Here is a 20,961-nt window from a genome sequence, read left to right as displayed (position 1 = left end):
TTATTTGAAGCTCTAAATTGAGGGTCTAGAGAGTTTAAGATTAAATAGAGAAACCTGGTATCAAGCAACTTACCTTTCCTCTGATAAGGATATAGAACCTTAAGTGAGCTACCTAGAGATCAAATTAGTACTCAATATTCAGTCCCACCACTGGCAGTAAGGAATTTATATGTTCTCCCCATGACTGTGTGGGTTTCGTCCTGGTTCTCCGGTTTCCTCCCACAATCGAAAGATGTTTCATTTGGTAGGTTAATCGATCATTGTAAATTGTCCCATGATTAGGCTCGAATTAAATTGGGAGACTGTTGGGTGGCACAGCTCAATAGGCTGGAAAGGCCTATTCTGCACTGTAGCTCAATAAATAAATAAATAGAATTTTGGTGCATGAATTTTTAAAGCAAAGGTGAGGTATAAAAAAAATTATTAAACTATCAATAAAATGCCTTAAGCAAGCTCATGCATTTTTTAAGATCTGTACTGATACAATTCACTGAGAGGATTTAGAAAATAAACCTTACTAATCGCATCTCTGTTAAGAAGCTTGAGTCGAAAAGAAGCTAGAGGACAGTTGATGAGACTTTATACTTGCGTGCGGCTAATCTTTCTGATACTGCATCAGTGGGGATCACAAAACTGACTCTCCTATGGCCAGTGAATTCTTACAATCCAGCTATGGACTTCACTGGTTTTCTGTGTGAGGTTTATCGAGTGTGGAATGTTACAGGTTTTATACAAGTGTGTCATGCAGTAATAGAACTGGGGAATGTTGGTGTTTTAGCTTTTGATAATAAACGTAAGACAAGTGCCAAATATTTTGCTGATACCCCAATATGAGAAGTTTGCATAGACTCTGGAAATAATAGGAATTAGTGTCAATAGAAAAAGTGGCAGAGACTTTTTATGTGCTGGTAAACCACAAAGTGGGATGAAGGACAGAAAAACAAAAATGGAAAAGGAGGAAAATGAGTTAGTCATTTCTGACTGGGTCAGGAGGCATGCTGGAGTTAAAAAAAAAAGATCAAGCCGGGCAGAACAGTCACAGTGTGCACATAGTGAGGGAAAGCAATGACCAGAGGTAAGTGTGAATTAAAGGAGAATAAACAGGAGGGAGATGGTTTAGATGAAGGAAGTTCCATTTCCATCCTTGGTACATCATCAGAATGGAGACCATTTATCAGTACAGTCCAATGTATATTTGATATCAATTACTCGTCTTATTTGTCTTAATTTTCCAAAAAAGGCAATCAATTTTGTTCTTTTTTTTCTTATGGAGAGAAAACCAAGGAGCACAGTTAACAATACTGCAGTGGCTTCCTTTCACTAGCACACCCCTCCCCTCCACCTCACCTTAGTACCACTACCATTACAGTTCCCTTTCCCATCCAAGTTCAAATTCAAGTTTATTGTCATTTGACTTTACATGTCTACAACCAAATGAACCAATGTTCCTCCAGACTACAATGCACCCACACAACATATATCACACACAGCACATAAACCAAAATATTATACTGTCAATAAATTAATAAAATATAAATAAAAATGCCTGTAGCAAAGTGCAACATGGGTCAGCAGTGTTTTTTGTTCATAGAAAAGATGAATAGGACAAGAAATTTCATCATTTGTTTGACCTCGAGTGGCCGATGCATCTATACACAATCTATTTGGTTAGGTGATCTTGCTAAAGCTTTGTATGCCACATCTTGCTAGCAGACACCTCCAACCCATCCCTGCTATAACATGATGCTCCTGCTTTCCCATCACATCAGTGTCACCTCCTACAAGTAAACTTAGACTCCAAATTCATCATACGGCTTTTTTGCATCCGCATGGAACTCCAGGCAAATGAAGTATTTTGTAATGTTTTGAATATGTTCAACATTGAAATTTTCTGACTGTTCTTCCATCTCTCTCTGTCTGTGACTCCTCTGTCTGTAACCTCTCTCCCATTTCTGCAAGTATACAGGAAAAGCAAAGATGTTGAAAACAACTGGTAAGTTACCAGCTGTCCTAGACTGTGGTTGTAGACATGTGTATGTTATTTTTAAACTGGCGCTTTCAGTGCTGTGACAAGTGCTGTGGGTGATGTCTCTTGCAAACTGTGTCTTGGTGATTAGTTTAGAGCTATAGAAACTTGTGAAGTTCAGCAATCTGAATTAAGCATGCTCCATTTCTAAGATGAAGTTCCAAAGCAGTGCATTCTCTCTGTTATTTTTGTGTCATTGCTAAGTACAAATATTGACTGCAGTGTAGGTCTATGCCAGGAAATTATTATCTGAAGCAGAAAAGGTCAAGACCTCTGTTGCTAAAACAAAAACACAGCATTTTTAATCAGAGGATTTGGAACAACAGGGTAGTAAGAAACATTTGGACCTCTTGAAGATGGTTAACGTAAGATAAGGAAATGACAACAAGATGAATGATTACCTCTCCATTTATAATAGCAGAAAAAGACAGAGTGTTGCACATCATAAAAATTAATATGGAATGGGGGAACTACTCTTTCAAGTTAACATAAGCAAAATAATAGTAATTAATAAAGCAATGCTGTTAAACAGGTGGTGATTGTTTCCATCTAATAGAAATTTACAGATCTTCTCTCAATAGAGTACGGAACTTCCAAGACCCTACTGGAAGTTACTACTGTAACTGCGGGTACAAGCAGCCTTCACTAATCAGTAGATTTTGAATGACCTACGGTCATCCACTGATCTTCCAGCTCACCCTATACTCCCTGTACTCACCATGAATTGGCCATACCACCATGGACAACCTAGGAATGCCTGGGCAGCTGAGTGCTGGGAGGTACATCAATGCCTTGTAAAGATTTGCACAAGATAGGGCAGGAACAGTGATAATTGATAGAATTATGTCCACTGGATCTGATTGGCGAGAGGAAATGAATGTTGTTCCAGTCATGTCTGTTCTGATGATCCCAACACTATAGATGTTTATATTCCAAGGCATTTAGAAATGTTCTTTTGAGAATTCTTCGCCAATGTTGAAACTTGTGGAGCTGAAAGGATATTACTGTTCTGACATTGAAATTAGCTAAATGGGAGAAAATGGAAAGTAGGAATAAAAAGCTAAAAGCAAAAAAGAACCAATCATTGAGGTACCACAGGATTCTTCTTGGACCCTCATTAAGTCACATTACAGGTCTGACTAACAAATTCAATGAATGGGAAAAACTGCAGCAAATGGATCAACATAAAGCAGGCAAAGTAGAATATTTTCTAAATGGTAAATATCTAGAAACAAAAGAGGTCCACTGAATGAAAGAGCATTACAGCCCTCATAAATGGGCCTTTCAACCCATCTATTCTGTCCAACAAACTATTATTCTCCCTAGTCCCATCGATTGTATCTGGACCATAGCCCTTCATACCACGCTTTCTTACACGTACTTATCCAAACTTCTTTTAAATGTTAGAATCAAACCCATATCCACTACTTTCATGGCAGCTCATTCCACACTCTCACCACCCTCTGTGAAGAAATTTCCCCTTAAATATTTCACACTTCCCCCTTAACCCATGACTTAGTCTCACCCAGGTTCTCTGGAAAAAGCCTGAGCAGCACACACAAGATGCAAGAGGAACTCAGCAGGTCAGACAGCATCTGTGGAAAAAGTACAGTCGACATTTTGGGCCGAAACCCTTTGGCAGAACTCTGCATTTCCAGCATCTGCAGATTTTCTCATTTGTGGAAAAGGACTCCTTGCATTTGTCCTGTCTATACCACTCAAAATTTTATATGCCTCTATCAAATCTCCCCTCATTCTCCTATGCTCCAGGGAATAAAGTCCTAATGTATTCGATCTTTCCCTATAACTCAGGTCCTCAAAGCCTGACAGCATCCTTGTAAATTTTCACTGTACACTTTCAATCTTATTAACATCTTTCTTGTAGGTAAGTGACCAGAACTACATACAATACTCCAAATTAGGCCTCACCAACATTTTATATAACTTCAACAAAACAAACAGAACACCTGTACTCAATACTTCAATTTATGAAGACCAATGTGCCAAAGATCTCTGTAATACCCTATCAACCTGTGACACCAATTCAAGGAATTATAGATCTGTATTCCCATCATACCTGATTAAATGTTTCATGCTGAAGTCCATTCAAACAGGTTATTGAAAGATTATACACAACTACAGAGAATAAAAGAACTAAAGAGCTGCTGGCCTTTCTTTCTCGAGGACTGAAGTTATGAAGGTGGAGGTCATGGTACACTCAATTTTCTACTGATTAGATGACAGCTAGAGTACTGAGAGCAATTCTGGACACAACTCCCTCAGTAGGAATCATTAGGCATGGATCTAAATTACAAAATCCCCTAGGATTATATAACGAAGAGGATTTACACAGATCACAGTGTCATTTTCTAGATTTTATATAGTAAAGAGATTATTTGGTCTTCAGGATATTAAGGGAATCTGATAGTATGAATGGAGGGAAACTTTCTGTTGGTAGGGGAGTCTAAGACGTTTACACAATTGTTTATAAATGAGAGGCAGAGACAAATAAGAAAAGTGCAAAGGAGCTTAGAAATTGGAATGCTCTTCCTCAAATAGCAACCAATTGTTTGTGATAGCTATTAATTTTTAAATTTACTAATATGATATAAATTTATCAACCAGAAGGTTGTGGGATATGGATTGAGATTAGTCAAAAGCTGACTGAGTAGCACAACAGGCTCATGGGGATAAATGGCTTATTCCTGTTTCCTAACTGTGAATTTTACTTAGAGCTGGAAAGATTATAATTTGACCAATCAATGTAGGCCAATGCTGAAGTCATTATTTGTCATGTTGGAGCACATGCTTTTATTTTTTTCAAAGAAGAAGGAGCCGCCTCTTCTCATTTATTGCTCATTTTGTTTTGGCGCATATCGACCTTGCTTTGTAGGTGGTCAATTTTGCGTAGCCTCAGTTTTAGAACATAGAATAGTAAAGAACAGGAACATGCCCTTCAGCCCACAATGTTGTGCCAAATTAATTAAACTAGTAATTTATTGTCTGGTTAAACTAATCTGTTCTCCCTACACGGGAGCCATAGCTCACCATTCTCTGCACATTCATGTGCCGATCTAAGAACCTCATAAATGCCACTTCCACAACCACTGCTGGCAGCACATGCCAGACACCCACCATTCTCTGTGTAAAAAAAAATGCCCTGCACATCTCCCTTGAACTTATCCCTGCTCACATTAAATGCATCCCCTCTGATATTAGATATTCCAAGATCAAAGATACTGGCTGTCTACTTCGATGCCTCCATAATCAAACTTCAATCAGATGTTGCCTCTGCCTCTGCCACTTCAGAAATAACAATACAAGTTTGTCCAACCTCTCCTTACAGCACATGGCCTCTAATTCAAGCAGCATCCCATGAAATCCCTTTTATATCCCCCCACCCCCAAGCTTCAATATAATAGAGAAACCAGAACTGAGTGCAACTTTTATTTAAACCATGAAGCCTTTCCAAAGATAAGTACATGGTTTTGAGCTGTATGGAAGAAATAATTTGCTATTCAATGAATTTTCATGCTGCCTTACTTGACAATAAAATTACCAGATGTCTCAAATGCCATTACTCCAGTTTTCTCAGAAATATTAGGGGATTGGGAAGTGATACACTTCACCTGGTACTTGGTGGTGCCAGGGAAGGATATCAGGGCCCATGCCACACCATCTCTGCCCCATCCCATTCCTTCTGTATAGTGGACCTTGCAAAAGCTTGGCGATCACGCTGCACTATCAAGTGTTCTTTGACAACTGATCCTCTTCTTCCCCACTTCTTATGCTTAATATATTTATTTCTTCAGATATAGTGTGGAATAGGCCCTCCAGCCCTTTAAGCCACACCACTCAGCAGCCCCCAATTTAATCCTAGCCTAATCATGGGACAATTTGCAATGACCAATTAACCTACCTTTCAAATCTTTTTATTAATTTTTAAGAAAAACATAAGTAAAATATAAGTACAAAACATTTGAGAGTACATAATAGATTAATTAACAATCAAATATGTATTAATCAATACATAAAGTCTCCCAAACTCATAGTATAATGTAAAGGAATTAAGAAAAAAAAAGAAAAGAAACCCCCCCAAAAAAAACCAACTAAAAAAAAAACTAAAAACTAACCAACATGGGCAATTGCATAATGTTAAATACATACAGCAGTGCCGATGACTCCCAACCTCCATCCACACAATTCAGGATAGTAACAATAAGGTTCAGGATCAGACCATTTAATTCATATGAAAATGTTGAATAAATGGTCTCCAAGTTTCCTCAAATTTAACTGAAGAATCAAAAACCACACTTCTAATTTTTTCTAAACTCAAACAGGAAATAGTTTGAGAAAACCACTGAAATACAGTTGGAGGGTTAATTTCTTTCCAATTCAGTAAAATAGATCTTCTAGCCATTAGTGTAACAAATGCAATCATTCGTTGGGATGAAGCGGATAAATGCTTCTTATCTATCATTGGTAGACCAAAAATTGCGGTAAAAGGATGTGGTTGGAGATTAATATTTAAGACTCTTGAAATAATATTAAAAATATCTTTCCAATAGTTTTGTAAACAAGGACAAGACCAAAACATATGGGTCAACGAAGCAATATCAGAATGACATCTATCACAGGTTGGATTAACATAAGAATAAAATCGAGCAAGTTTATCTTTAGACATGTGAGCTCTATGTACAACCTTAAATTGTATTAGAGCATGTTTAGCACAGATAGAAGATGAGTTTACCAATGATAAAAATTTTTCCCATTGCTCAGTAGATGTAGGGCAATGCAATTCTTCCTGCCATTCCTTCTTAATTTTTTCTGATATATCTGGTTGTACATTCATAATCATATTATAAATGATAGCTACTAAGCCCTTTTGACAAGGATTGAGAGCTACAATTCTTTCTGTAATGTCCAATGGACATTCTTTCGAAAAAGACTTTAGTTCATTATATAGAAAATTTCTAACTTGTAAATATCTAAAAAAATGGGTTTTAGATAAATTGTATTTATTAGATAACTGTTCAAAGGACATAATGTTATCATCCAAAAACAGATCACGAAAACATGTTATACCTTTTGTTTTCCATAAAAGAAAAGCTTGATCTATAGATGATGGTCGGAAAAAGTAGTTAGATATTATAGGACTTGACAGCATAAACTTATTCAAACCAAAAAATTTACGAAATTGAAACCAGATTCGTAATGTATACTTGACTATAGGATTAGTTATCTGTTTATTCGTTTTGAATAACGAAAAAGGAAGTGAAGATCCTAAGATTGAGATCAATGAGAAATCTTGCACAGATTTACATTCCAAATTTACCCATTGTGGGCCAGCAACTGTAGTCGATTCTTGTGTCCAAAATATCAAATACCGTATATTAACTGCCCAATAGTAAAATCTTAAATTTGGTAGAGCCAAGCCGCCCTCCTTCTTAGGCTTCTGTAAATATTTTTTACCTAGCCTAGGATTTTTGTTCTGCCACAAATACGAAGATATTTTAGAGTCAACTATATCAAAAAAAGATTTAGGAATAAAAATTGGTAATGCTTGAAATAGATATAGAAATTTAGGTAGTATCATCATCTTAATGGCATTAATTCTGCCTACCAAAGACAAAGATAGTGGGGACCACCTATTAGCAAGTTGCTTAATTTGATCTATTAAAGGCAAAAAATTAGTTTTAAATAAATCTTTATGTTTTTTAGTAATTTTAATACCTAAATAAGTAAAATAATCTGTAACAATTCTATATGGTACCTGATTATAAATTGAAGTATGCATATTTAATGGAAAAAGTTCACTCTTATTAAAATTCAATTTATATCCAGAAAAATTACTAAATTGAGCAAGCAAAGAAGAAATAGCAGGAATAGATCTTTCAGGGTCAGATATATATAATAACAAATCATCCGCATATAATGATACCTTATACATCGTCTCCCCACGGGTAATACCTAAAATATTGGGTGATTCACGAATAGCTATAGCCAAGGGTTCTAAAGCAATGTCAAATAATAAAGGGCTTAAAGGACAACCTTGCCTTGTACCCTGAAATAACTGAAAAAAAGGGGATCTTTGATTATTGGTGAAGACCGAAGCTAAAGGTTTCTGATATATTAATTTAATCCATGATATAAATTTTGAACTAAAATTAAAATGTTGCAATGTATTAAATAAATATGACCATTCGACTCTATCAAATGCTTTTTCGTCATCTAAAGAAATGACACATTCTGGGATTTTAGATGAAGAGGTATAAACAATATTAATTAATTTTCTAATGTTAAAAGATGAATAGTGATTTTTAATAAATCCAGTCACCAATTAACCTACCAAATTGTATGTCTTTGGATTGTGGGAGGAAACCAGAGCACCCGGAGGAAAGCTACACGGTCACAGGGAGAATGTACGAACTCCTCACAGGGAGCAGTGGTGGGACTTGAACCTGGGCTGTCTATACCATAAGGCGTTGTGCTAACCACTGTGGTGCACTGCTGCCCCGTAGTAGTTAGCACAGTGCTTTACAGTACCAGCGGCCCAGGTTCAGTTCCTGCCGCCGTCTGTAAGGAGTTTGTACGTTCTCCCTGTGACCACGTGGGTTTCCTCTGAGTGTTCCAGTTTCTTCCCACAGTCCAAAGGTGTATTCTTTGGTAGGTTAATTGGTCTTTGTAAATTGTCCCGTGATGAAGCTGGAGTTAATTCGGCTTGCTGGGTGGTATGGCTCAAAGGGCCTGAAGGTGGCTACTTCATGTTGTAGCTCAATAAATTAAAATTTTTTTTTGAAATAATGCTTTCCAATCCCACATCAAGTTCCTGCCACTTTCATAATTTAAATTTATTCCACAAATCCACCTCAATCTTAATTAATCTCCTTTCTCATTAGGTGACCTATTATCTGGGCAATAACTACATTATTTTATGCTTACATCATTATTTACTGCAGATATATGGGAAATGGGTTCACTCCTGTATAACCACCAGGAATAGACCCATGTACTGATAATTGTTTCTTGATTTGTCTCTTTCATTAATGCTGTCTCATTTCACATTGTGTAATGGTAAGAATCGAATGGATTGAAGTGCAGAAAAAGCATTTCCTTCTGGGCAGGTATGGAGAAAATGTTATTTTTCTTTCTTCTGTAAGTAATGGTTGTCTTCCTTCTGTTTATTCTCTTTTCTTCTGTTCCCTGGCTGGTGACCAAGTTCGTCAGCATTCTTGGGCTTCCTTTCCTCCACTCTATTCCTTCAGCTCTCCTCTTCCTCAAGGTAATTGCCAAGTTGGATGTAAGAAATTGATTTGAATTGATTAGAAATTTGAACTTCATCTGATATTGTTCAGTGCAAATGCTTCCACAGCTTGGTCAACTGAGACCTGTCCCACTTGGAGTTGATGTAGTGTTGCTAAGATTCTCTTTATGATGTACAATTCAGTAAAGTGATTGACTTCAATAACTTAAAGATGAAAGAGGTTCTCTTCCTGATAAGGAAGAAGCAGAGTGGATTCAAATAGTCTGAGCTAGGATTCTGTCGTGAGTGCCGCTCTGATTTGATAAGAAGTAAAATATCACTATGCCTCTTATTACCAAGGCATACAGGATGAGGAATTCATCCTCTGTCAAAATGTACACATGTTGTAGCATCTATGTAGTGCACTCTTGTTCCAATTTATATATTTTTTTTGTAATTTATTTTTTTATTGAAGTTCATCAAACAAACATTTCCATAAGATGTATTTCAGACATTGTACATATATATCATATAATCATATATATCACAAATCTCCACAAAGTATTTATCTGAGGTATACATTTATAGAAAAGAGTGGAAAGAAAAAACAAGCAAAAGGAAAGAACTATGTACAAGTAGGAAGTGATCTTTTTTTTACAACATATTCATTGATTTGTGAGAATAAAATCAGGCCTATGAGGCATTATGTAGTTAAACCATTTTTCCCCAGTATGAATCAAATTGTTCCAGCTTATGATTAACAGATGCTGTTATCTTCTCCATTTTGTAAATGTCCATTGTAATTTCCATCCATGTATTTAAAGTTGGGCTCTCCTGTTGTAACCATTTCCCAGTAAGAGTCTTTTTACCAGCCACCAGCAGTATATTCATTAAATATTTATCTCTTTTCAACCATTCTTGAGGTATATATCCAAAATGTATGGTCTTTCTCTCTAAGGGTATTTCACATTTAAAGATGTCTTGTAGGGCATTGTGTATCCCCCTCCAATAGTTTTTGATAACAGGGCAGTCCCAAAATATATGATAATGATTTGCATTTTGATTTCCACAATTTCTCCAGCAAACAGGGAGGTTACTATCATAATGGGATTTCTGAGAGGGTGTAATAAAATATCTTATCAAGTTTTTCCATCCAAACTCCCTCCATTTCTGTGAACTGGTACACTTCCATTGATACCTCCATATTGTTGTCCATTCTTCCTCAGATATAATTATCCCTCCTTCCTTCTCCCATTTTGTTTTAATGTATGAAGTTGAATGTGTTTTAAGATTTGACAACCCCTTATACATGCTTGAAATGACTCTACTACTATTAACTCAATTATATGTTTTTCAAATAGCTCTATCAAACATGTACTTGCCTTGGTTACATTTTTAAGCGTCTTATTAACATATTGTCACATCTGTAAATACCAATAAAAATCTTGTTTTTCTAATAAGTGTTTCTCTTTAAGCATTTCAAAACTGAACAATGTTCCTTCTTTCATTATGTTGCAAAGAACTGTTATTCCTTTAGCTGTCTAGTCCTTAAATCTAGCACCCAATTTATTTGGTGCAAAATCCAAGTCATATGCACACCATTTAAGAACTGCAATATCTCCCTCTCGATTATATTCTTTTATAGTAGTTTTCCATAATTTAAGAGTCAATTTCACCCATGGGTTATCAATAGTATTTATGTACCTTTGCAGACTGTTCCAATTTATGTCTACCGAAACCATTGGATTTCAGCTGCCATTATATTAGAAGACAATGATGACAATTTTCTATCACCAGTGTATTTTAAAGAATAATTACTGATAATAATGATTCATCAATTAATTTACAAATTTTTCTTGAAATGCTATTGGAGCAATGCCAACTGGAACACTATGGAAAAGTTGCTAATCTTTTTCAAACAGTAGAGAGGGTACTTCACATGAAACAATAACAGAAGGACCTCAGTTCACTTTCTCAACCAAATACATTGTTTTTTTCCCCAGATAAGCACTGAAGTGAAATCACACAGTGGAGCTTCCACCCACTGCCATTAGACCAGATCTAAATCCATGTTGACAGGAATTTTGTCAAAAAAGCATAAATAACATATTGACATTAAAATCTATGCCATTCTTTCCATTGGCAATTTCCACTAAAATTTCCTGGGAATCTTACGGGCTTAAATTGAAAAGTGAATGTTTGATGCAACTAAACAATTAATGGTTGACTGAAAATGAAGGTCTTAAATCATATTCCTTCTTGTCATGTTCTGGAGCAGGGCAATTATATTCAAAGTGATTGAACCATCTTTTGTCTACGACAGCTGGCTTGATAAAGAAAAAAGTGATTATAGAACATGGAACTGTACAGTGCAGGAAAAGGCTCTTCAGCCCCGGTTGTGCCAAGCCAATTAAATTCGTAATCAAATCAGTGATAAACTAATTGCTTCTACCTACACAATGTTCATATTCTCTCACATTCCTAAATGTCTCTTGTAAGTTTCTAACATATCTGCCTTGACCATCACTCCAGGCACCCAACATTCTCCATATAAAAAGAACTTGCCCCTCACTTCTCCCTTGAACTTACAGAAGCTACATTACATCTCCCATTTTCCTGCCACCACCTGTACCTTTTCGAAACTTAAAGCTTCAGAACTTTCTAAGATGTCAAAACTCTTCCAATCCTGGCTTCTTAATCATTGCTAGTGTTGCTCACTCTGGTATTGACATCTGTGTATTAAGTTGCTTGTTGCTAATCTGTGGAAATCTCTCTCCAAGCTGTCCTCTACCCTGTCTGTCTCCTCATCTTGCTCCAAAGAAAGTAATAGATTGACCAATTTTTATTTATCTCTCTAGACATCTGTACAATTTGTCTTGTCATCTGCAAATATGGATCTAAAACTTTCTCTCCCAGTTATAATATTTATGATAAAATATTACTGCAACTACACCGATTCCAGATGTGAAGTCATCACTCCGAATATTTTTTACACCCTCCTTCAAAGTTTGTGATTTCCTTCTATTTGGTGGGAGATCTCCAAATTTCAAAGTCATTCCTTCATTTGATAAGCCCTATTTTAAATGTATTATTTATATGCATTTTCCAGCAGTCCCCATGCTTTTGAAGTACTGTAAGACATTTGAACTATTCTGAAAGATATTATAAAAAGTAAGCTGTCTCTGTAAAGCACCTTGTACCTCTCACCACCTTAGAATTCTGAAATATGTTCTCCCTTGTCCTTTTCCTTTGTGTCTTCCTGACATATCTTTCTCCATGTATTTCCATTATTTTATCACCATAGAGTAGTACATTATTAATAAGTCTTGCATCGCATTGAATTTAAGCTTAGCTGCCATTTAGATGTCTATATTAACATTCTGGGTAGAGGTGTATGACATACCCACCCCCATGAGTAGAAGGAGGCGAGGCGTGCACAAGGTTTAAATTGGAAAAAGCACAGCACCCTTCAATCATTTTAATTATCTATTGTTTTGAGACATCTAAATATTCGGGTCTGAAGCAGAATTAATGAATTCAATTGAAAGATGGGTCTGTGGTTATAATATTAAGATAAGGCTCCATTCATACTTTGGCTGCAAATTGAAATCATTAAAGTCTGATCAGACTTCCTGGAGCGAGGGAAACTTGGCAGTAAAAGGAAGATGGGTGCAGCAGGTCATTGCAGATAGCATGCCATGTGGAGCCAGAGGAACAGGATAGTTTCTTCATGCCTCCAGTTAGCTGAATCCAACCTGCAAACTAATTCAGTTCACTCCATCAAGCCCCAGCTAAAATTGATTCTGCACCCATGCCCCACCCACCTTGCGGCCCTCACCATCCCATGTTTCCTACAGTCCTTTGGTGCATCTTTCAGTTGCAGGGTTCCTTGTTGACAGCTGGTCACTGTTAATCTCATTGAGTGCTTGCTTACTTACAGCCTGTTATGCCATCGATTTTCACTACCATCAGTCATGCAAGTCCTGGGTAGAGATTCAGGAATATCATCACATTCAGATGTTGAAGGATTCTTTATTGCTGCTTCCGTACGATTTTGTTTTACCAGACAGGATTGTTAGCCCTGAGCTGAGACCCCGAACCTGGAGAACCAGAGGACAACTCTTACTCAGTCCTCTACACTTAGCGTTGTTTGGCATGGGTCACTCTACCGAGAGCTAAAGCATAAAGCCTGACTCCAACCAGCATAGCTCTCCAGGTCATTGAGGTGCACAAGCCTCCAAACCATGACAAGGCTGTGGTCCTCTTGGAAATGCCTGGTGAAAAATGGGAGAAAGAGATAATATAAGGTGATTGGAATTAAGTTCACTGGGATCTTTCATCTAGCTCTGTGCATCTTCTATCTAATATCCTTCTCTGGGCCCTGCCTTCCCTCACTGTCTTTATAGTGTTGGGTCTACTGTTGTGTAGCATTATAAAACCATGTTGATTCTAGTTGAAATCTGCCAGTAGACAAATCTTCTAGAGTAATTTAGAGCATTTCTTTCATATCACTGGTGGTGTTGTCAATGAGAAAGATGTGCGTGAGGCAAAGATTCCAGCAATTGGTTAGGTTATATCCCCAATCTATTTAATTGTAGAAATAAGATCTTCCTCACATGTTTTAGTGAAACCAGTTTGTTTGGATAGAATCCTGTGGCTAACCATACTGAACAAGTTTATGCCTTTAATAAAATTGCAGCTGGAATTGGAAAGCTACACACACAATAAGAGTGACCTTGACCTTGTTGAAAGGAATTTATGAAGGTGGTATAAAAAAGGCAATTAGTTGCCTCACTTAACCTTATACTGGGGTCAGATTGTGCACTCTGTTTTTGATTACATGCAATGGGAAGACCCAGTCAGGTGTATATTCTGTGTGCTAGCAAGATATGAATAGTTTTGTGTTTCTTAGTTTTATTTCTCCAGATATGTTGAGCTGTGCTGTGCCAAAGCTCTCCCTGAAATTTTGCAAGTATATTTCCAGCAGGTGGGGGCAATAGGGCATGGTGGGGGTCATTTGGAATACGTGTACATTGCCACAGAGGCTTCATTTTTTGGATTGTATTGGTTGCCTTGTGGAACTGTAATTATTTGAGCAAGCATCCCTCTGTCAAGAATAGTTAAGAGCAATACACTTGCTTAAAAACTTACGTTTTAGGCAATGACTGCATTTTGTGTGGATTTAGAAGCAGTTTCCCCTCATTATCACAACCTGCCTTTAGCAGACTAATAGGACTTCCCTGTGTTTTCCTTTTGGCATTGATCACTAAGATGTCAGTGAGGTTGATCGAAAGCATTAAGTGCTGGAGAAGTACTCAAGTCTGAGGTGTAGATTTTGAATATGCCCTAATGTAAATGATTGATGGTATATTTGCAGCTTATTTTGTATTTCTTCCAATTTTTATTTCTATTGAAGTGTCCCATGGGAGGAAGTGAGTTACTTTTCTGGTCTCTTTTTGACTGGAGATACTTTTATAAAGAAATTTTGATTTCCCTAATTGCACTTATCTCAGCACAACCTAATCATACTCATTTAGCATGATGAAATTAACAATTTCCTTTGAGGGGCTCTCTCTCCAAAGGATACTGAATTTTGTTGAGTAGAGCTCTGTGGGTATCTACAACCTCTATTGCCTCAGCCAAGAGCCCGACATTATATTTAAGCTAAGAGCCTATAGGATTTTAAGAACGTCATAGCCTCACATGCTCCTGTCCCCTCTTGACTTCCCTACACATACTGCGTTTTTTTCTTGGAGGAAAATAGCCTGTGGGGATGTAAGCAGGTGGCTGATGCATAATCATTCATTTCCACTAGTTCAAAGAGAAAATCAACACCAACTTCTTGCAGCAGAATTTAGGACCAGGAATTCTCTTTGGTTTCCCTGAGCTAAGTAGCTACCAGCTCCTTTTAACCTGTAGTTTTTCTACCTCGCTGTTTGTTTGAAAAAAAAAACTTTGGTTCACCAAATAAGAATATAATATGTAAAAGAAAACTGGCTTCTTCAGTCCCCTCTTAGCATGATCAAAAACAGTTCTGATATTCATCAATGTCGAATCTAAGCGTGCAATTTGGGAACAGGAAACTTCAACAAAGAACAGATCTATTTATGAAAAGTGTGGGTTGAGGGCTGAGCCAGAGTACAACAATTAACCTCCCTGTCCTTTCTCAATACTTGAAAGAATATACAGAGCCCAAGTATGATATCTCACCCAAAAATGGTTTCCCCGTAGAACACACTGGAGCCTCTGAAGTTGAGTTTGACCCCACACACTTCTCAAATGGGTGTTGGAGTACTATCCTCTATAGGACAGTACACAGCTCCTGTGATCTGGATTCAATCTCCGTCTCCAGTGCTGTTTGTGAGGAGCTTGCCTGTTCTCCCTGAGTGTTCTTGCTTCCTCTCAAAGATTTCTGGGCTAGTAGTTAATTGGCCACTGTAAGTTGTCCATCATGTGTAGGTGAGTGGTAGAGTCTGGGGGCAGTTGATAACAAGGTGGTTTAGAAGGCATGTGCTATCATGAGAGGCTGGACAAACTTGGGTTGCTTTCTCTGGAGTGGCGGAGGCTGAGGGGAGATCTGATAGATGTTTATAAAATCATGAGAGGCATAGGTGGAGTAGACAGGGAATATCTTTTCCCCAGGGTGGAAATGTCTAATACCAGAGGCCATACATTGAAAGTGAGAGGGGATAGGTTCAAGGGATATTTGAGGGGTGAGTTTTTTTACTCGGAGAGTGGTAGATGCCTGGAAATCGGTGCCTGATATGGTAGTAGAGGCAAACACATTACAGGCTTTTAAGAGATGTTTATATAGGCACATGGATGTGAAGAAGATGGTAAAAGGGATTAATTTTTGGGGAGTTTTTGATTTGTTTTTTAGCTGGTTTAGCACAACATTGTGGGCCGAAGGGCCTGTTCCTGTGCTGTACTGTTCTATGTATCTATGTGTCTCTATAACAAAATGGAATTAGCATAAATAGGTGCTTGATTGTTGGTGCAGACTCGATGGGCTGAAGGGCCTGTTTGTTTCCTGTGTCATTCTTTGACTCCATTCCATACATGGTGAATAAAATAGCTTTTCAATCAGTCTAGGTGACTCATACATGCCCATATTGATTGTAGTCCCCTTGACCGAAACATGAGGATGATTATGTTTATGTATTGCGAAGTGTTATTACGGATACAGTAGAATTCCCTCTTCTGGCTCATGCATTAGGCAGCTTTTCACTTGGATAATAGCTACAAAAGGGAACTTATCTCCCACTTCATTGCACAGTCCTGTCACATGGTAAGTCTGGGAAAACCTTACCTCATTGTTGGATGTCAAATTTAGTTCAAAGATAAATTCACTCTTTGAGGAAGGCCTCTAACTTCAACAATATTAAGGTAAAAAGCATCTTTATGTTTTCTACTGAAGACTGGAAGCGTAACTTTTTATTCATTATTTTTTAAAACTTGTTAAAGTAGCATATTGTCTGTGATTATGTACAAAGCAAAGGGGAGAAATTTATCTCTGGTCTCAAGCATAATGGATGAGAACTAGTGGGTTGAATACAACCAGCATAATATATCCTTCAATGCTCCAAAACCCAAGGTAATCTCTTCTCTGTAGAAGTCTTTACTTTGTATTTTGGAATATGAATGAGTATGTCTGCATGGTTGTCTTAGTGGGAAGGCAATGCCTTCTTGGGTCAATTTGCTAAGTTGGAGGATGTTCATTGCTAACAGAGAGGAAGTGAAATCCAAGTTCCTTTTCCTAGTCACTGGTGACCCTTGCTGGAAAGTGCAAGTCTTTGGATGTTGGAAGGGTGACACATTGGGATGTAGTACAGGATTAGACTTGGTGCACACACCTTGCCAACTCTTGCTGTCAAGGTTTGTGCAGGAATAATGGCCACTTGGCAAAGGCACTGGAGCAGGTCATGTCTATAACCAAAAATCTGCCTCAGCTCGTGCTAGTGATGTAAGAGAGAAGGGAAAATGGAGGAAAATTGTGGTGGGAAATGACAACAGATGTTGATTTTTTTTGTGCTCTATGCGGGTGTACTTCAATATTTTTTTAATATGATTCCTCGCAGTGAAGAAATCTCTGGGGATGCTTGATGTGAACAGTGGAACGTTGTCGAGGACAGACAGCTATGGAGATGACCTTGACCTCATCGAGGGAGAGTCAGCACTGGCCCCCATCACACATGTTTCGCAGTAAGTCACTGAGTACAATAATTAAGCTGATGTCGCTGAGGTTCTGGGGAGTTCTTGGCAGCTGGCACACTCAACTGCAAGTGGTTAGTCTTGATCTTAAAATTCCTGGACAGTCACAAAAATGGCATCATATTCACTCTAATGTATTATAGCCCCAGGAAAGACTTGCATGATTGAGTTACCATATGATTTCTGAATGTTTGCCTTAATAAGTCATAGGTTGATTGAAACTTCTCACCATTTCTAAGGGTCAAATGAACAACTGTTTCAGAATGTGGTGATGCGTTTTCTGAAATGCATGCGGTTATTGTCTGTTCACTGAGGTATACAGGTAAGTTTGGGGTGTTTCGTTAAAGAACTGAGGATTTATCTTCCTGAATATGACCCAGGAACACTACCTCCAAGGAACACTGGAGAGAAAAAGGTACGACTGAAAAGAATATTGAGTGGGACTACATAACCCAAAGGAATTATGCCTATCTTTCAGTCTGTTAATTTGTAAGTCTTTGAAAATCCTTTACAGATGAATGTAAGTGTTTCCCTGTTCAAAATTATCTGCACAGGCTGTGCCCAATCAATTTAATGTACATGGGCAGGAGCCCAAGAAAATTTACCTTCATATAGTACAACAGCTCCTCACGGACTGAGATATATTGGGGATCACTAAACATAATGCACCCAGCAGCAGGCTGATTGGATTGCCTGCATTTCACATTCCATTGACTTCAATTGGACTGTAAAATATATCCAGTATGGCCTGGTCGGATTCCAGTCCCATGGGCAGATTCAAATCGCTCCCTGGCAGTCTACATCTAGGTTGAGTCAATGTGATATTCCATTGTTACATGTTGTTTCTTTGTTTGTTAAATATTAATAACCATTGCAATTCTTGTTGAATAGCGTGTGGTTTGTGAGGATTAAATCCAGAAGCATCACACTGGTCCTGAGCTGTTCAATTAATCACAAAGTCAAAGCTGTCAGTGCAGATGAAAAGTTCCAGCATCAGCAATGGTGAAACTTAAAAGTATCTTACTGTTGTGTATATTTCAAGCCTTTGCTCGTGAACACAATCCTCTCTGGTCTGGTTCAGGCATCACTTATGTATCAGGATGGCGTGGGGAAGGGGAAATCTGGCCAGGGCTGCTATATCTGGTGGGACACCATTGTTTCTCCTTCAGTCTAGTTCTTGGCAAGAACATGATCACAGATCAACCACAAATGTGTTTTACAGCTTTCTATTGAAATTTAGAATGTGAACTTTCCATTCAAAGAGCCAAGCATAAATTTTAGGGCTGCAATGTTCTCTAAAGTAGCCAACAATGATTAGGTTTTTCCTTGTTGTCAGCTTTGGTCCTTTCTCTCTCCCTCTCTCTCTTTCTTTCACTCACAGTCATGGCTCCTTGTATCTTCTTTCCTGGTGTTTTTTGTCTGCAATCGTTTTTGTTGTCACATAGTTAGAAAGTTAGCTGTTGTAGCTGGTTCAGGCGTCATCAGGTCTGCAGCGAGTTAATGTAGAAAGTTAGATTCTAACTGAACTTTCTCCCTGAAGCTTTTCTCAATTTCATATTCATTTGACAATTAATTGATTCCAGGAGCAAAAGATTAGGTGATGTATTGAGTTTCCAAACATTTCCCCTTTGTATGAAAATGGCCAGAATGTTGCCAGTGACACATAACCTGGTTTGGGTCTTTCACATACGAATTGGATTATTTTATTAATGCCCGAGCGCAATGTTCAAAGAGGCAAATAAAAGACTCATGTAACCTTATCATTGTATTGGTGAGTGATTAGAGCATTTAAACAAATTATTGAACAATCTGCCATTCAACATGGAAGCATGGTGAATAGAGAATTATCTTGAAGAGACTGGTACTTCTGATGTCATTCAGTTAATGTAATGCTCCATTATTTCTGATGGCTGTTCATTTGAAAAGTAGGGAATACTTGTGTCATCATTTCAGTATCTAATTGATACTGTTAATGGAGCAATGCATCCCATTAGAGTAGCCATTAAAATTTGGGTTTAACACTTTGTTTACTGAGGTGGGAGTCAGTTGACGTTTCCCAGTCAACCCTAAAATAAAGATAGAATTTCCACCAGCTCACTGTGGAAAATTAATGCCACAGCACAGAAAATCACAAAGTAGACACGTTAGAGTGAGGATAATGAAGACTTTTTTCCATATCCAGGCGAGGCAACAGAAAGATGGTGAGTGGGAAGGACTCTGAGGGAGAAGTAAATGAAATTTGATGACCCTGCTGTGGCTAAACAGTGAAAGGCTGTTTCCATTAATTGAACAAGTAAAGGGAAAAACATGGATGAGGAGTTGACTCATGCTGTTCAACTGACTAACTGGGAAACTTCAACACATAGAATAGTTCTGGAGACTAAACTTAATTTAAAATGAAACGGAATTAAGATTTGAAATAGAAAGTATATTTGTTGGAGTTTAAAATGGTACTGAAGAGTGATCAATAACCCTTCAGTTTCCTTCTGTGCAGTAAGTTCTAAACTGCTATGAAAGATCCTTTTAAAAATTATGATCTTAAAGGAGGTCATAGCTTCCTTCTACCAAATACACTGCCCTTTATGATCCTGTGGTTCCTCTTAGGCCAGTGTGTGTTAGTCAGCTTCAATATGTAGGCACATCCAACAGCATCTGAAATCACTTATCACTTTTTTTTATTGGCATTGATGATATGTAATTTCAGCCCATTGCCATTTAACTTGATACCCCCACTGTCTATAAGTTGTTAGCATATTTGACTGATATATAATATGCAACACTGGGAAAGAAAAACTGCAGCAGCCATATGGGAACATCACCTACATGTAGGCTTAAAAGTTGCACACTCTCCTGTCACTGTTCCTGAATCTTAGAAGTACCTTTCCTATAGGACAGTGGGAGTAACTTCACCAGAATGTGCAGTGGTTCAAGAAGTTTGATCAACACTACCATCTCAAGGCTAATCTAGAATGGGAAATAAACTCTGCCCTTGCCAGGAAAGCTCACTTTGAAAAAAATACAAAGATAGGTGGGTGCCAGATGAGTGGAAATTCTCAATTAACCATCAGGGAGACTGATACTATTAACTTTAGTCTCTGTCACAAACTGCATTTGCTAATCACCAACTCTTATCACTCTCCTGAGCAGCTTTCTGAAATGGGACCAAAGTCTTCAAAACTTTGGTGCTACATTTCAACTAGGTTGACTCTAAGACTTCACAACCATGCCATCATAAAGATCACCTATGCTTGTTTCCAGAATCTCGCTCAAGTTCTCTACTGATTTTGATTCATGCTGAAGTCGTCGTTGGCATTGGTATTTTTAAACCATTGTAATGAGCTCTACCACCTACATAATCAAATGGAACAGCTTACTGGCCAGTCACCACTGACATGAACTAGCTCGTGGTTAAGTTATGCTTTGGTATGAAATATTCTAATGCCCACCCTTGTTTCCTCTTTCCATGGCCTTTCCCTTTTAT

At 37.8% G+C, this 20,961-nt stretch overlaps 1 protein-coding gene across 4 annotated transcripts in view; it reads left to right on the top strand.

The window, feature by feature from the left end:
- The window catches only part of kcnq1.1 (potassium voltage-gated channel, KQT-like subfamily, member 1.1), a 787,687-nt gene that overhangs the window by 254,277 nt on the left and 512,449 nt on the right, over positions 1-20,961 (top strand). For 2 of the 4 annotated variants that reach the window (XM_073049209.1, XM_073049206.1), the window contains exons 11-13: positions 1,967-1,993; positions 9,246-9,308; positions 17,348-17,471. In XM_073049209.1, the coding sequence (XP_072905310.1) occupies positions 1,967-1,993; positions 9,246-9,308; positions 17,348-17,471 (214 nt within the window). Of the gene's footprint in view, positions 1-1,966; positions 1,994-9,105; positions 9,151-9,245; positions 9,309-17,347; positions 17,472-20,961 lie in introns of all 4 variants that reach the window. The other 2 variants (XM_073049207.1, XM_073049208.1) reach the window with 2 other exon arrangements.

The sequence above is a fragment of the Hemitrygon akajei genome, chromosome 6 (assembly GCF_048418815.1).
Source record: "Hemitrygon akajei chromosome 6, sHemAka1.3, whole genome shotgun sequence".
Taxonomy (NCBI): domain Eukaryota; kingdom Metazoa; phylum Chordata; class Chondrichthyes; order Myliobatiformes; family Dasyatidae; genus Hemitrygon; species Hemitrygon akajei.
The sequence above is the reverse complement of the archived record's forward strand: the minus strand, read 5'-3'. Positions and strand labels throughout refer to the sequence as shown.